Source organism: Podarcis gaigeae (assembly GCF_964106915.1).
Source record: "Podarcis gaigeae genome assembly, chromosome: 14".
NCBI lineage: Eukaryota > Metazoa > Chordata > Lepidosauria > Squamata > Lacertidae > Podarcis > Podarcis gaigeae.
Window position 1 is genome coordinate 11458349 of NC_139690.1, and position 15166 is coordinate 11473514.

Consider the following 15166-nt stretch of genomic DNA (forward strand, 5'->3'; position numbering starts at 1 on the left):
GCCCTAGGTGGAGTCACCTGTCCTCACCTCCTTCACAGGCAACAGCAAATCCACCCAGAGGGTGCCCTTGTTGTGGCAGGGGACTTCAATCAAGCCTGCCTAAAGACAGTTTTTCCTAAGTTTGAACAGTTTGTGAAATTTTCCACTACAGAATATTCTAGATCTCGCATATTCCAATTTGAAACAGGCATACAGGGCAATCCCCTTCCCCCACTTAGGCTCATCCGACCATTCTTCAGTTTTTCTATGTCCAAAGTACATCCCTCTCAGGAGAAGAATTCAGCCAGTTATAAAAACAGTTAGAATTTGGCCAGAGGGTGCTCTTAGTCAGCTCCAGGATTGTTTTGAGAGCACTAGTTGGAGTGTGTTTGAACATAAAGATCTGCACAGATACTATGCTTTCCTATATTAAAGTGTGCACCGATAATGTAACATCGCAGAGCTGCATTAGAGTCTATGGGAACTGTAAAGCATGAATGACTGATGAGGTAAGAACACTCCTGAAAACCCAGGATTCTGCCTTTAAGACAGGGAATATAGACATATACAGAGAGGCGAGAACAAATCTCAAAAAGACATTAAGGCAGCAAAACAACAATATAAGCTTAAGGTGGAAAATTATTTAGCCTATAACAACATGAAACAAGTGTGGCAAGGACTGCAGCACCTAACCAACTACAAGGGCAATACATGATGATTCATTGGCAGAGGAGCTGAACATCTTCTTTGCTTGCTATGAGGTTAAAGGATTGAACACTTTAGCTCCTGCCTGCCACTACAGCCAGTAAAGATCCACTAAAAACCAGCTATGTGAAATCTCCGATATACTAATTACACCTTCAGTGGTTTTGATGCGCTCCAACGATGTTGAATTTGGAAGGGAATCTAACTGGGCACTGTCTATGAATTGGGCTATAAACTTTACTTCAAATAATTTCAGTGCTGCCGGTATATAATAGCCTCCTTTGGATCTGAAGCATCATGTATATTGTTCTTTTGTATTCTTATTCTCCACCCACCCTCCCCATCCTCAATCAGTTTGACTCTGGCCTTTAATATACAACAGTAATTTATGGTGCTGAAGGAGACTCTTGAGAGTCCCATGGACTGCAAGAAGATCAAACCTCTCCATTCTGAAGGAAATCAGCCCCGAGTGCTCACTGGAAGGACAGATCCTGAAGCTGAGGCTCCAATACTTTGGCCACCTCATGAGAAGAGAAGACTCCCTGGAAAAGACCCTGATGTTGGGAAAGATGGAGGGCACAAGGAGAAGGGGATGACAGAGGACGAGATGGTGGGATAGTGTTCTCAAAGCTACCACCATGAGTTTGACCAAACTGCGGGAGGCAGTGGAAGACAGGAGTGCCTGGCGTGCTCTGGTCCATGGGGTCATGAAGAGTCAGACACGACTAAATGCCTAAATAACAAAAAATTATTTATCTCAGACATAAAAAATAATAATAGTGCTATCAATTGCTATAAATTATATATCCTAATACTGTAAAAATGCATACTTTTATAATATTTTATTTATTATTTACTAGTTATGTTACATTGGATATCTTGTTGTTTAAATGATGCTGGAAATCAATACAAATAATGTTTAAAAATAAATCTTTGTATTCAAATTATATATTGCCTATTTTATATGCCTTCTACAAACAAATTGTTGAGGGGATTGTGTGTGTGTCTACACAAACACATGTGGTATGTTTGCCAAACTGGGTCTCTGACCCAGGTGACAGAAAGCCTACTTTTGCCCCTGGACACACCACCCACTAACAGCAGCAGTCAAAATAATTGTTTTAAAAGTGTAGAAGTGGTTAATATCAAACTATTCAATATTGTGTTTAAAAAGCTGGTTTCGTTATTAAATAGAATACTGTAAAAATGTGATTGATGCTGAAATTAGGGTTCTTATTCCCCTCCCTGTTCTCAGAGGAGGTATGTCCAGCTAAGGACATCCTCAAGAGTATGCTCATTGAAATTAATGAATTTAAGTTAATCACGCCCAGTAACTTCAATGAGTCTAGTCCGAGTAGGACAAACACTGAATACAACACAATATTCTTTTTATAGTATTGTTCTTTTGTATATAATTTTTTATTTAAAATTTCTGTTTTGCAATTTAAAATACTCATTTTACATCCTTAAGATATCAATCTCTTCCCATCTTCTCTTTCCATGGTTCATTTTACATATCACAAATCCCTGCGTATTTTATAAAAACTACACCAATCGGTTTTCCATTATTACATCCATCAAAAATTATTTACACAGTTGAATTTATCTTAATGCTGCCAGCGTTTTCAGCTGTACAGTACACAATTATTCCCCATATGGCCAACAAACGTTTGCCAGTCTTCTTTAAACGTATGTTCTCCTTGTTCTCTTATTCTAAATGTCAAGTCTGCAAGTTGTGCATTTTTAAAAATATAGTTTTGTACACTTGCTTGTGAGAGTAATATTGCCACGGCCTCTTAACGGCTACATTTTGGGCATCCTGGCAGCAAAAATGATTTTAGATGACAAGGGAGAAACTATGGATGTAGAATAATAATAAAATAACAATAACAATAACAATAACAATAACAATAATAATAATAATAATAATAATAATAATTTATTATTCATACCCCGCCCATCTGACTGGGTTTCCCCAGCCACTCTGGGCGGCTTCCAACAAAACGCTAAAATACAATAACCTATTAAATATTAAAAGCTTCCCTAAAGCAACGGTCAGAGTCAGAAGAGCTGTCAAAAAAAGCAATATGGATTCTTTGGAGGAATTAATCATGATGATTAACGTGAATAATCATTAATAGCATTGATAATAATGTTTGGAGGAATTGATAACTGGAGGAATTGATAAGAAAAACGCCCCTTCCCCTCACACCCGTGTATTGTAATCAAGAGTTCATAGCCCCCATTGAATAAGAGGGAGGCGGTTAGAGCAACGACCATAACTTGGCGCGCGCCAGTGGCGGCGGTTGGCTTGAGGGACAAACCGTCTTCGCCTCGACTTGGCGCGCTAGCGGGATCGGCGCATGCGCCGGCCGTTGCCCGCACGCGCAGACGGCGGGGTCGGTTGCGGAGCGGAGACCTTCGCTGAGAGGGAACTTTCTCCACACGCGCGCGCGCACACACTACAGTTTTCCTGGTGCGCAGGCGCGTAGGAGGAGGCCGTTGCCCCGGGCGACCTGGCGGCCGGCCTTCTCCTGAGGAAAAGCTGAGGGGAAGGAGGATGTGGCGGCGGCGGCGGCGAATCCCGGCGTCGCCCGCCAGGCGCTGAGAGGGAGAGAGCGCGTGAGAAAAAAGGCCCATGGCGGAGTTCCTGCCGGTGCCCTTCCTTCGGGAGGAGCCGCTTCCCGGGCCGGATGCGTCCGAGACGGAGGCCGAGCTGTCCCTCAGCCTGGCGCGCACCAAGACCCGCTCGTACGGGAGCACGGCCACCGTGGCGGCGCCGCTGGCCGAGCGCTACGTGGAGCACCGCATCAGCGCCTGCGACACCCTGCAAGGCATCGCGCTCAAGTACGGCGTGACGGTAGGTGATGGCTGGGCCGGCAGGGTCGCTGGCGTCCTTGCTATAGGTGTGGGTAAGAGGACGCGGGTTGGCAGGGGGGGAGGGGAAGCGTCTGAACATGTGCAGAGTGGCGTCTTCTTCTGGGGGCTCCCACCACCAGAGTGGATTAATGCGGGATTGATAAGCGAAAGCGAGCGGCCCCCCTTTATCTGAAGCATGTGCAGAGTGCTCCCCCCCCGCCACGTTCCCAGTGACTCCAGCTGGACTCTCAGACATATGTGGCTGTTAGGAAGAGTACACTTAGAAGCATAGTCGGAAGGAACCCCCAGGGTCATCTAGTCCAGCCCCCTGCAATGCAGGAATCTAAAGCATCCATGACGGATGGCCATCCAACCTGGGTTAATACAGTGCCAATGTATTTTGCTCTGGTCAGACCTCACCTGGAGTACTGTGTCCAGTTCTGGGCACCACAGTTCAAGAAGGACACTGACAAACTGGAACGTGTCCAGAGGAGGGCAACCAAAATGGTCAAAGGCCTGGAAACGATGCCTTATGAGGAACGGCTAAGGGAGCTGGGCATGTTTAGCCTGGAGAAGAGGAGGTTAAGGGGTGATATGATAGCCATGTTCAAATATATAAAAGGATGTCACATAGAGGAGGGAGAAAGGTTGTTTTCTGCTGCTCCAGAGAAGCGGACACGGAGCAATGGATCCAAACTACAAGAAAGAAGATTCCACCTAAACATTAGGAAGAACTTCCTGACAGTAAGAGCTGTTCGACAGTGGAATTTGCTGCCAAGGAGTGTGGTGGAGTCTCCTTCTTTGGAGGTCTTTAAGCAGAGGCTTGACAACCATATGTCAGGAGTGCTCTGATGGTGTTTCCTGCTTGGCAGGGGGTTGGACTCGATGGCCCTTGTGGTCTCTTCCAACTCTATGATTCTATGGTTCTAACCTCTGCTTCAAAACCTACAATGAAGCAGAGTTCACAACTTCCCGAGGGAGACCATTCCACGGTTGAACCACTCTTATTGTTAGAAAGTTCTTCGTGGTGTTTAGAGTTTCTTGTAACTTGAAGCCATTGGTTCGAGTCTTGGTCCCTAGATCCTTTTCACATGTACTGCTAGTAAGCCAGATTGCCCCCCCCCCATTTTATATTTGTGCAGAGAGGGCCTTCCTCCTTCTCCTGAAACTAATTACAGTGGTACCTCGGGTTACGTACGCTTCAGGTTACATACGCTTCAGGTTACAGACTCCGCTAACCCAGAAATATTACCCTGGGTTAAGAACTTTGCTTCAGGATCAGAACAGAAATCGTGCTCCAGCGGCGCGGTGGCATCTGTGCTTGATATGAAGAGAGTGCTTCTCTTTGCGGGTGTGCTGAGCCCCAAGCATCTGTGACTGACGGAAGTCTGAGCATGTACAGAGGGCCTTTCGTCTCTCCTCCCAATAACTCTCAACCCCTTAGGCATTTGAGATTGATATGTGGACAATACTTTTGCAATAGGTATGCAGCCCAGTAACCCAAGTCAGCTTTGGGGCCTCTGTGAGTGATAAGAAGTATGTACAGAGGGCCTGCCTTCTCTTCTTCCCCTGCAATAATTACAGATAGCTCCTGAGGCACCTGTGACAGATAAAAGGAGAACAATTCACTCTGAATATGTGTAGAGGGGCTCCCACTACAAATTGCCCCTCAGGCATCTGTGATTGATGTGAGAAAAATGCTTTCCTCTGAATCTGTTGCAGTGTCCTCATGTCCCCCCCCCCCCAACATGGATATCTGTAGATGGCACCTCAGATGTTGAGCTGGAGGAGCTGCTAGAATCTAGACAGATGTGCTTGGAACTCCAGCACATCTGTCTTTAGCACTAAAGTTGTAAGAACACAGGGAAGTGCCTTATGCTGATTCACTGCATTGGTCCATCTAGGCTCAGTAATCTCTACTGTGAGAGGCAGCTGTTCTCCAGGATTTCAGGTAGGAGCTTTTTCCAGCTCTACCTAAAGATGCCTGGGATTGAACCTGGGACCTTCTGAACGCAATGCAGATTCTCTACATTGTTCTACTGTCCTCCCCCAAAGACATAATTGGGCAGCAGACAAAATGTCAATGTTTCATGTGTAGCTGCCCTGCTGTGGTCACCTTTCAGCATGGAGAGAGTATCTTCACCATCATAAGAGGTACTAAAGCCAGCACCTTAGGAACTGGTTAGGGACTTTCAGAGATACCTGAGCTCCAGCACCTCTAGCTTTAAGAACAAAGACATGGTCAGGTATATTGCTCTGTGTAAAAAAAGTTTTCTTGGAGGATTCTCTAAGTAGCTGGAGAGGTGATGTTTGTTACACAACTGTTGCACTTCCCCAACCTTACTGAACTGTGATTCAGTTTGTTGCCTTGGCTGCATGTCTCCCCTTTAGTATGAATTATTTAAAGATTCACCCAGATACAAAAGAAGGTGAAGTGGTTGTTCTGGGTGACAATACATTTTAGAAGCAATATCTCAGAGAAGCAACAAACAAGTATTTCCCAACCTTCCCCCCCCCTTCCGACCTTGTTTCCTTCCTGTGCCCCCCCATGGGCAGGGGGGCAGCTTCCCCCCCAAAGTAAAAATCAGTACAAATCTGAGGTTCTGTTCCCCCTAACAAAAGCCTGCCCCCCTAACAAAAATCCTGGCTACGCTCATGCCCCCCTCCAACTGGTAGAAAGGTAGCTATTTAAATGTTTTGTTTGTAAATAGAACATGTTTTATTTATAATTTTTATAATTTATACAAAATACAATTACATTAAATGATAGGAACATAATGAAATATTGTTGAAGCAGAAAAACATAGAATCATGGAGCTGGAAGGGACCCCAGTGGTCATCTACTCTAACTCACTGCAATGTAGGAAACTCGGCTAAAGCATCCATGGCAGATGGCCATCCAACATCTGCTTAGAAACCTCCAAGGAAGGAGAGTCCAGAACCTCCAGAGGGAGATCCATCTTCCATGTATTATAAAAAGCAAGCAACACTTATTTCACCCCAGTTATTTAACATAGAGAGGGAAACCTACAGATACAGTCCAAAAGGTGCACAGGGAGTTCTGTATATAAGGGATAATTTTAAAAAGCAAGTGGTCCTCACTGACCTGGTGCAGAAAGATTTTGTCATCCAGAGGAGCCCTGGCTACCTACACAAAACACTATAGCCCCACAAAGCATTACCTGGTAGTAAGGCCCACTGAACTCTGTGTGGCTTTCTTCTGAGTAGACAGTTATTTACTAGAGGCGAGTCAGCAGCACCAGACGACTCCGCTTGGCTGGGCGCTGGGGTGGATTTCACTCTGTGCCTTGCAGAGCCAGGCCAACGCTGTCAACAGGCCCTGTGCCCCTTGGCAACATCCAAAGGCCCTGATCCATTTGGCGCTGGGGTGGATTGCACCCTGCACCTTGCTGAGTCAGGCCCAGGCTGCCACCGGGCCCAGCACTGGTGGCAGCAACAAACAGCTCCTGCTCTCCCAGCCCTACCCATTGCCACTCCACCCCTGCACTTACCTGACCTGGGGGTTCTGAGAGGAAACAAACCAGGACTGCTCCAAGGAAAAGCACACAGCAAAACATAGCGCTACTTTTTGTGGCTAGCCAGCCAATCAGGATTTTTTTTTTAATTATTTCCCTTCTCACTTCCCTCTGTGGCCCCCTAGCCTCGTGCCAAGCCCCCCCCCCCATTTATGCAATTTTCACCTGTGTCCCCCTTGGAATATCCTGGGGCCTCCCAGGGGGCCATATGGCCCCCAGTTGGGAAACACTGGTTTAAGGTGCATCCCAACAATCCCTTGCAGAGTGGTTGGGGAGATTTAGGTGCAACTCCTGGAATATGTGCTGCTACCAGGAGTCTAGGAGTTGTATCAACCTTTCTAAGGAGATCCTGAGCTAGTCTCATAGACAGCAAACTCTTGGACTAACTTTCACACTGGGCTTGTCCTTGAAGAAGGTAGAAAAACTTGGAAACGTACATCAGACATAAGACAATTACTGATGTAATGGAATGGGTTACTAATAGTATTGCATATGCTAAGCTAATTACTAAAGCATATTTATGAAATAAGCATTCGTGCTAGTAAGGGGTTTTATATATAATTATAAAGTCAAGTTACACACATAAGTGCACTAATTTACCTGTTACATGGCATACAGCAGGACAATGAACCATCTAATGAAAGAGCTAGGAACTAGCTCACCAGCCTCCTGCCAAAAATGCCATCCTGGGAAGCAAACCGTGTTTTGCATAGTGGGAGATGGATGTTACAGCAATAACCCTGTCCACTTCTGCCTCAGATCCCACCCACTTTCGGCATGCAGCTTCTAAACATTTGGTAGGAGGCAATGTGGCCCTTGAAGAAAGAAAAGTTCCCATCACTGATGTAAAATGTTGGTTCATTAAAACTCATTGCGCAAGGGACTTTGTTTAGAGATAACTATGGGCCTAGAACTTTCCAAAAGCAAAGGCTTCTAGTTTTGGATCTTCTGTCTTAACAAGATAAGAAGCAGGTGTGCTTTGTTTATAGTTAATAACAGTTTGCAATTTTATAACAGATTTATATAGCAATTATCTAGAAGATAGCAGAGCTCAGGTATTGAAAGATTATAAAAATAGGAGGATAGCTCATGATATTTTACTGTATTTTTGGTTTCTATGGAAGCCGCCCAGAGTGGCTGGGGAGGCCCAGCCAGATGGGTGGGGTATAAATAAATTATTATTATTATTATTATTATTAGTAGTAGTAGTAGTAGTAGTACAGTGGGATGAACTTTCTCATGACAGGATAGCATCTCATGGAGCCAGGTGCTGGATTCTAGTACCTATGATGATTTCTTAGTCCCTGGTCCCCATTATTGACTCATAATAACAATACGACCTAAAGTGCTGTATTTGTAGTGCTTCATCTCATTCCTATGGTTCAATATTTATATAGAAAAGCAGAAATTAACAAGCATGATTAATAGAAAGCTACTGATTTAGATTTAAGGGATAGGTGTAAATTAACATGTTTGTATTTAGATATCATTTTAACCAGGATGTTAAAAATTCCTTTGAAGTTTTACATTTCTTGAGCCATGTGCTAGAGAAGCAGGAGGGAAACAAAATCTTGAGTTACGTAATAGCTTTATGTGCATTATTTATTAAGCTGCGCTGTGGCAGCTACATTTTCTTGCTAGCCCATAGTGAAAACAACGCCTCAGAGAAAATATTGTGTCTCTTGGTTGATACTACCCTACTTGAGATGATTCACATATATGGAGAAACTGTTGCCTGTTAGTGAAAAATATATAAAAACCAGTTTCAATAAACAAAAACACAAAACTGTTTCATAAAGTTATGGAAATAAAAAAGAAAATGCAATTTAATTTCAGAGTTTTTTATTTGTCTAGTTAGAGCTGGAAATACAGTTTGTCTCCAAAACCTTTACTGTAACTTAAATATTCACATGTCTATGGTAGGCACCTGTTATTTCAGCTGTAATAGGACATAGGGCTTCATGTTGACGGTTAGTCTAGTTCCATGACTGTTAATTACAAGCTTTTCCTAACACCATCGTGGGATTTTTGGATGGCTGATGGTGTGGTACAGTTAGAGCCACAGCTCTTCAGTTATGCCATCTTTAATGTGACTGTAATTACATGATATTTTATGTTTGTTACTTGAAGAGTTAACTGGCAAATGAAGGAGAGTGGAAGGGATGTAAATAAGATGACAAGGCCCTCTTTCACACTTGTTTCTAGCAAGTGCTGGAAGGGGCACCAAGGCTGGCAACTAGAAAGTCAGATAAGCTCTTGGGACCCCTAATTTTCAAGTTCCAGCGAATATTTTGCATTAGGTGCCCTGGTTCATGAGTTCCAGTTCCATTAATCTGCTGAATGAGTGAGAGATAACTTGCCTGGTTGCCTGGTATTTAAATTCAATTTGTGCTTTGCAGCATTATTTTCTACTTTTTGCAAGAAACATTATTATGGGGCATCAATAAGAGAATATGCCCAAAGAGATCATATTTTATTATTTAATTTCATTGTTGAAAGATACATTTTATAGTGTATATTTGAAAGAAGAGATGGTAAAGTTGCTGAGACATTGCATTTAAGAAGGAAATGTGTGTCATGAAGCTGTTTGTAGAAAACTGATAAACAATCTTTACCTGAATCAGTAAACATAGTTGTGTGTCTGTTTCAGATGGAGCAGATAAAAAGGGCAAATAAACTGTTCACCAATGACTGTATATTTCTGAGAAAAACATTGAATATCCCTGTTATATCTGAGAAGCCTTTGCTGTTTAATGGACTTAACTCATTGGAGTCTCCAGAGAATGAAGCTGACACCCCCTCTTCTTGTGAAGATGGACCAGTGACAGTTCAGGAAGACAACTCTTCACCCAGTCCTCAAGAGCCTGACAATCAGCTCCCTCCACCTGAAGAATTATCTGCCAAAGATTTTCTACATAGACTGGACTTGCAGATTAAGATGTCCAAGCAGGCAGCTCGGAAACTAAAACCTGAAGATAACAGGTAAAGAAAAAAGAAAACTGCCTGCTTATTTAAACACAATTTGAGGGCTTGATGTGGATAATACTTAGAACAGTAGCATACAAAACAGAGAGTTACCCACTAAAGCACAGTACCATTGGAAAGGGTTTACAATATTTCCTGAAAATTTTGAGCTTCCATGTTGCAGATTTGGTTAGGCAAATTCCAGATACTTTGATCAGCTCAGTGGCTAAAATTTTACACACCCACCCACACCCCTAGAGAACTGAAGTAATTCCATTTTTAAAAACTTTGAGAAAAGCAAAAATACAAAAGACCAAAGACCTTTCCAGAGTTTAATCTTCCTGCCCTGCCCTGGTCTCAGCAATACTAAAGAGATTGGCCTCCTCATCGACAATCAGATCATGGATGAGGGAGAATTTGTTCAGAATCAACCCACCATTCAACAGCAGCAGCCACAGCAGACCTGAGGGCTGGCACACAGCACAGTCACTAATTGCCTGTGCTATGTGTCCCTTCCCGCACCAAACCTCCCCCTACCCTGAACTACTGTGATTGCCTCTCCGCTCTCCCAGCTCCTCCCAGGCACATTTCACCTCCTTCAATAAAAAAGACAACAGTTAAGATAATTGTAGCAGCCATCATCATCATCATCATCATTCATTTATTTATTTATTTATTTATTTATTTATTTATTTATTTATTTATTTATGTATGTTGTTTAGTCGTTTAGTTGTGTCCAACTCTTCATGACCCCATGGACCAGAGCACACCAGGCACTCCTGTCTTCCACTGCCTCCTGCAGTTTGGTCAAACTCATGCTGGTAGCTTCGAGAACACTGTCCAGCCATCTTGTCCTCTGTCGTCCCCTTCTCCTTGTGCCCTCCATCTTTCCCAGCATCAGGGTCTTTTCCAGGGAGTCTCCTCATGAGGTGGCCAAAGTATTGGAGTCTCAGCTTTAGGATCTGTCCTTCCAGTGAGCACTCAGGGCTGATTTCCTTAAAAATGGATAGGTTTGATCTTCTTGCAGTCTCAAGAGTCTCCTCTAGCACCATAATTCAAAAGCATTAATTCTTTGGCAATCAGCAGAATAAAGGGTATTTATTTATACCCTTCCCACTTGACTGGGTTGCCTCAGCCACTCTGAGTGACTTCCAACATAATAAAAACACTGACTATCTGTTTGACGTCTGATTGGAGAACATTCCACAGGGTGGGTGCCACTACTGAGAAGCTGCCAGTTGCACCAATACAACTTGCGCACCAACAAGGCCAGGAGCAAACTTTTTCACCCCTTTCTTCCCTTCTCAGGGGGATGACAGGGCTCTCCCTCCCTCTTCCTTTCCCTCCCACTCCAGAGTGTAGCAGTGCAGATTTTTGCAAGCATCTCTATGGCCTCATTCATTCTTGACCTTTTGTTAATGCACAGTAATTATTTCCTTGCTCAGGGCAGCAGTTCTTCTATTTCTTCTGTGCCTTTGTATTTTACTTTTGCCTTTTTTATTTTGATAAAAATTAAAGGAGTGCATTTAGCTTATTTTTAGAAATTATTTTAGTAAAACAAAACACTCTTTGCGGAAAGGTTGCAATAATTTAGTTCAGTTCCTTTGACAATGCAGTCCCCCCCCCCCCCATCCTTCTGTGATATAGTCTATTTGGCAGGTGGCTAAGTTTGAATTACAGTTCTAAAAATGACATTTGTTCTGCTCAATAGGGACACTGAAAGATATTTAATTTTATTCTTTTAATTTTATTTAATTTTATTTGTTGGCCAAAACCATCTTCCTTTTGTTATATGTTTTGCTGTTTTCTTAATATACGCAGGGTGTATGTATGCCATAATTCCATGGGACCATTGGGAGCATAGAAATAGTCTAGAATGTAGAGGTGGGAGCAGAACTCAGTTTCCTAATGTAGCTGAATATGATTTCAAATATTGTTGGAAGGACTTAATTGTCCTTGCCCTTGCCATGATTAGCAAAGCCATAATAAATTGTGCAAAGCATCAAGAACTGCTGCACAGAAGCAGTCACTACTTAAGGCTGCAACAAATAGAAAGGTTGCAAGCCCATGCCATAAGTGCAGCTGAGAGACTAGCAACTTTTGCCATCTGTCCTGGAACTTTTTCACCCCAGCTTGTCATTAGAAAAACTTGTAACTAAGAAGTTGTACTTGCACCTGCATATTTCTTATTTGCTACTGATCTGTTTTTTTCCTTTTGTGGTATGTTTTTGTAGATTGTAAGCCTGAGGGCAGGGATTATATTTTATTTCATTTTACGTAGTCAACATATAAAGTCGTACCTTGGTTCTCGAACGCCTTGTGACTTGAACGTTTTGGCTCCTGAACACCGCAAACCCGGAAGTAAGTGTTGCAGTTTGTGAACTTTTTTTGGAAGCTGAATGTCTGATGCGACATCCGATTGAGTTCAGAAAGCTCCTGCAGACAATCGGAAGCCGCACCTTGGTTTTCGGAAGTCAAACGGACTTCCAGAATGGATAGCATTTGAGAACTAAGGTACGACTGTAGACTTCTCACTGTATACAAAATGCTTGTGGGCTCGCTTGATACATTGCTGCTTGAAAATTGTGAAGGTTTCCTACAAGGAATGACCATTCTGCTACATTCCTTAAATGCTTTACTTTGTGGAGTAAATTTTATAAGCACCTGGAAACATTTTCACAAGCTTCCTTTTTTCTCAGCAGGGAGGACGATGAGGAAAACTCCTATGCAACTTCTTATCAGCAGCAGTAGAAGAAGATGACTGAAGAGCTGGAATCAAAACTGTTCTTAAAGAACTAAATATCTGAGGATTCAAAAGCAAACCTTTTGGATTGATTTATTATCGTGTACTTGTTACAAGTCGTATATAGGTAATTCCACTAACTATACTTGCACTAAAATTATTTGACCTTCGCCTTCTGCAGGCCAATGTCCTTTTACTATACATTAATAAAGGAAGTGATCCTTCCAAAACTAGTAATTGCCTTCGTATTTCTGCTATGAAAATATATCCCTGAGACAACTCTGAATCAGGATCGTTAGGAAACAGCTGTATATACTTATAAGATAAAGTGTAAGGAAGATTAAGTATTTATGATGAAAGTCATTATTATGGAGCCTTGAGATAGATAAGCCTGTCATGCAGATTTTGTGCATATCGGAGCTGACGGATACAGCTCTGAATATTTTTTTCTCCATGTGTGTGTACGTGTGTCTTTATACAGATATAAAAATATGTATAGAAAGATATTTGTTCTTAAAATGAACCAGTTTTAACTGTTTTGGAAATCAGTTGAGATTTTAAAGTATGTATGGCACAATACCTTGCTCGGAGACTTTTTTAAACAAAGGGAAGAACCTTGGTAAAAATGTATTTTTCTTTGTGTCAGGGTAATGTTCGAAATATAGATACTTGTGTGCAAATATATGTAGTTTTCATGTAATAAATGCAAAATGCACTTTAAGAAAGTGAACTGTCTTTGTTTTTCAGCCTATTTGTATAGAAAATACAGAATGTCTGGTGCTTTGCAAATACATTTCAAAAATATGCTTTTCTGTTTCATTTGAGTGTATTAAAATTTCCAAAGCTGTCAAAGTGTCTGACTTTTTTTCTAACTACTGCAGCTTTATTTTAAATACATTAATTTTATGACCATAAAGAAAAATGAATCTATTGATTATGCTTTTTTATTCTTTATGCTTTCTGAAAAGCTGAAATCAGAAATTTAATATCTTGGCTGTGGAAAATGAATGAGGATGCTATTGTATATGTCAGGGTTGGGGAACTTCAGGTTACAATATTCTGCCCCATCTATTACCAGCGGTTCATTGCACCGGCACTGCAAAGATGGATAGAAGTCTCACCATTTGCTTGTGTCTGGAACTACTATGCATACAAATTATAAGGCTTGTCTCATCCCTTTACAATACATCCATGTGACTTGTGATCAGGATTCTGAAAGATCATCTCACCCCTTATATATAAATTTGATCACTGTGCTCTGCAGGCAAGGGCCTCCTACAGACACTGTCTTATCTGGTCTGTTCTGCACAATTTAGGAATCTGGCCTTAGTGTTGTGGCACCTACCCTTTGGAATTGCCTCCTGTCAAATATCAGACAGTCACAGAGAGAATAAACACCATGGTGCATCTGCAGCAGCACACCAGATGCCTTCATCTGCCCCAGCTGCAACAAAGCATGTCTCTCCTGTATCGGTGTCTACAGCCACAGCAGGTGTTTGCTACAACCTTGACTTCACCCTCAAAGGCGCGATCCTCCATTGTCTCCTGAGATAGATTGATGTCAGCAAACGTACCCTCTTTCAACACTCCTTTTAAGGAGAGAGCTTTCCCAGTCTGCATCTGTATTGGAATTGTTTTTCGGTATTTTAATTGTTTTACCAGTTAGCGTTTGCTGCCCTGGGAAGAAGAGTGGGATATAAATGCAATTAATTGATTAATATATGTCCCTATTTAAAATCAAGTGCAGTATTTCTATTCTTCGATGGAACACAGCCATTCAGTGTCTCACAGCAGCCCTGAATTCTGTTTTGAAAAGCAACTGCAAAGTTCTAAGGTTTTCATTTCAGAGATTCCTGCTCCCCCCCACACTCCTTTTTATTCAAGCCCAGTGAAAGCTGTTGCCTTAACAATTGACGTTGGGGTGAAATGAATCCGCTTTAACTTCTCCCTATAGATTTCCTGTCAACTCTTCTTCACTTTCTTTGAAAGAGAAGCCTCCAGTGGAATTGTTTTGCACTTACCAGGGGGCTGTATCTCATAACAACATGCAGCTTGAAGAGGACAATTATCCTAGTGCCCAAAGTAATGGGTGAACGACATCTTTAATATTTGTTTTAACCTCTGGAAACATGTTTAAAATACCTTCACATGCATATCTAGAGAAATGCATGAAGCAGAGTGCCATCGATGGCACTCGTGGGCAGAGACAGTAATGTAGCTGAACACCAGTTGTTGGAAACCTCAGGAGGGGAGCTTGCAGGTTTTCCAGAGGCATTTGGTTGGCCACTGAGAACAGGATGCTAAACTAGATTAGCCACTGGCCTCATCCAGCAGTCTCTCTATGTTCTGAAAGAGTATGTCTTTTCTGCGGGTTTTGTAA

The 15166-nt window shown here is 42.3% G+C and overlaps 1 protein-coding gene across 1 annotated transcript; it reads left to right on the forward strand.

The window, feature by feature from the left end:
• Window positions 1-3059: 3059 nt before the first annotated feature.
• On the forward strand, window positions 3060-13638 carry LYSMD2 (LysM domain containing 2). Its single transcript, XM_083712954.1, has 3 exons — window positions 3060-3544; window positions 9730-10061; window positions 12746-13638. Exons 1-3 carry the CDS (start codon window positions 3323-3325, stop codon window positions 12792-12794), a joined length of 603 nt encoding a protein of 200 aa, XP_083569080.1. The 5' UTR covers window positions 3060-3322; the 3' UTR covers window positions 12795-13638.
• Window positions 13639-15166: the final 1528 nt, after the last annotated feature.